This window comes from Amblyomma maculatum, chromosome 11 (genome assembly GCF_055883805.1).
Source record: "Amblyomma maculatum isolate TAMU_Amacu chromosome 11, ASM5588380v1, whole genome shotgun sequence".
Taxonomy (NCBI): Eukaryota; Metazoa; Arthropoda; class Arachnida; order Ixodida; family Ixodidae; genus Amblyomma; species Amblyomma maculatum.
The window spans coordinates 57,291,369-57,293,927 of NC_139354.1; the positions used below are offsets into that span (position 1 = coordinate 57,291,369).

The 2,559-nt window shown below is 44.6% G+C and overlaps 1 protein-coding gene across 1 annotated transcript in view; it reads left to right on the forward strand.

Moving 5' to 3' along the window:
* The first annotated feature begins 227 nt into the window (after positions 1-227).
* Positions 228-2,559, forward strand: part of LOC146173843 (dehydrogenase/reductase SDR family member 9-like) — a 9,569-nt gene continuing 7,237 nt past the window's right edge. Inside the window, exons 1-2 of the mRNA XM_084585285.1 lie at positions 228-447; positions 1,226-1,429. Coding sequence (XP_084441411.1) covers positions 228-447; positions 1,226-1,429 — 424 coding nt within the window. The remainder of the gene's footprint in view (positions 448-1,225; positions 1,430-2,559) is intronic.

Genomic DNA, 2,559 nt, shown 5'->3' on the forward strand with positions numbered 1-2,559 from the left:
GGAACAGGACCACCAGAGTCGACAGTCTATTCTTGCTCACATACATTTTAAGCTGTCCGACACAAAATGCACACTGCAATTAGTGCATCGGCAGTTGTATCGAAAAATGTTTGAGCCACGAGTGCATTCACATCAAAATTTACTAGCAAAAGAAGACGATGACGTGCCCAGCTGGTCCGCCTTAGAGCCCCTTGTGGTGCATTTGGGGCGGACCTTGTGGACTAGCGATGGATGAGCCCAGAGGGGGTCGAGACCGCCTCCTGGGCATGATCGTGCTGTCCAGCATCACCTTCATCGTTATGGCCATCACGCCTCCCTTGCGTTTCCTCGTCGGCTTCATTTCGAACATTATCTTCTCAGTGGTCGTCGGCTTCCACCTGGCTGAGGTCATTGATCGCAAGTACCGGCGTGAGGTACGGCTCAAGCACCCCACGGTCTTCATCAGCGGTAAGGCCTAGCATCTGCTCCGTGCTCCGAACACGGCATTTGAACGCTTCTAGCGATATTAGCTGTGCATTCTCTACGTTCAATGACATGGTCTGCATGTTCTCGCATGTGGATGTGTGCAGAGCGCTTATTATTTATAAAACAGTATTTACTTGCAATTTCACCAGGCTTTTGGCTCACTGGACGATCTTCTGCTTTCCCTCGCTTTAGGACATTAGAGAATGATGTGCAAAAAGAAACGTGGGTAACATTCAAAAACAAGAAATATCTCATTGTGGAGTAATCACTATGATGCGGTTCATCGTTTTAAAGTTAAAGGTAGAAAAACTTTACCTGGCCGACATGCTCGGATTAATGGTTTTATTGTTCAATGTGGAAAAACCCTGACCTAGCAGAAATATGTAGTTCGTCGAAAAGGTAACTGATAGACTTTTGCAGTCAGAAAGTGACTTCTCAGAAAAGGGGTGCCTGCTGAGGTGCGTCCGAATGTAATTTCAATGTTCAGTTCAGAAAGTTTGAAGGGATACGATTAGGAAGTTCGCGCGGAGGTAGACACAGCCGGCGATGGCGGTAACCCTTCCAGAGATTACGCTTTTTTTTTCCTGTAGGCAATGTGATCCTGCCAACCGGTTATGTTGATGATGATGACGAAAGCGATAAAAGGATTACTTACTAACTATCTGAATCCGAACCTATACCCGACTCGTCATTCAAAACAAGAAAAGAAAGAAGCGATGCCTCCAAAGCAGGGTCGCCTACGCTGGCGGCCGCTACGCAGGCTGCGACAGCGGCCTGGGCCTGCACACTGCCCGTCGCCTTCACGAGCATGGCTTCGAGGTGTACGCCGGCTGCCTTGACCCTGGCTCGGACGGGGCCAAAATCCTTAAGGAGATAAACGTGCAAGTGGTGCCACTCGACTACATGGACGAGGAGAGCATCGTACAAGCATACAAGACGGTCGTCACCCAGCTGGGTGAAAAAGGTATTCCAAGGGCGCACCCAAACGCCTAAAATACCAGTGTGTCACTTAAATACGTCACTAAGACAGCGAATATTGAGAAGGGCAATAAAACCTTGAAGAAATACTGACGCGCCCTTGTAATGTAGACAAGTACACTGGAGTAGGTTGTGTATTTAAATTCATAAATGCCTTCCAAGGATAGCATGCGAGCTAAAATCACGCGCAGGCTTAGACAGGTGGCAGTTGGCAGGTTTCATGGCCGAGCACTAATTCGTCTATGGATTGCGTGTAATAACGATGCCACATGCGTTCACAGAGTTGTGAGCTGTTGCGTGCTTGGTGCAATTTAGGGTGAGAGAGCGGGTTCGAAAAATTCTATAGAGCCCAGTCGGAAAACTATAGGAAATTTTCTGTTCTTACAAGAAAATTTCAGTGCGGCTGTTGACGGGAAGCCTGTTGTGACAACGAACGTTCTGTAGTAACATCAGAAATTTCTGTAGTTATAAAAGGAAAGTGATACAGAACTACAGACAACAGAAATATGCTACAAAAAAAACTAAGAACAACAGAAAAGCACTTCACAACTACAGAAAAATCTGACGTTTATGACAGAACTACAGAAAATTTGGTCCTATTTTTGACACAGTTCTGTACTATTTTTCGACGCCCAGCCGAAAAAAACTACAGAAAATTTTCTGATGTTACGACAGAATTTCTGTGCGGTTTTGGTCGGGAAGCCTGTTGTGACAACGAACGTTCTGTAGTAACATCAGAAATTTCTGTAGTTATAAAAGGAAAGTGATACAGAACTACTGACAACAGAAATATGCTACAAAAAAATCTACAGAGCAACAGAAAAGCACTTCACAACTACAGAAAAATCTGACGTTTATGACAGAACTACACAAAATTTTGTCCTATTTTTGACACAGTTCTGTACTATTTTTCGACGCCCAGCCGAAAAAAGCTACAGAACATTTTCTGATGTTACGACAGAATTTCTGTGCGGTTTTGGTCGGGAAGCCTGTTGTGACAACGAACGTTCTGTAGTAACATCAGAAATTTCTGTAGTTATAAAAGGAAAGTGATACAGAACTACTGACAACAGAAATATGCTACAAAAAAATCTACAGAACAACAGAAAAGCACTT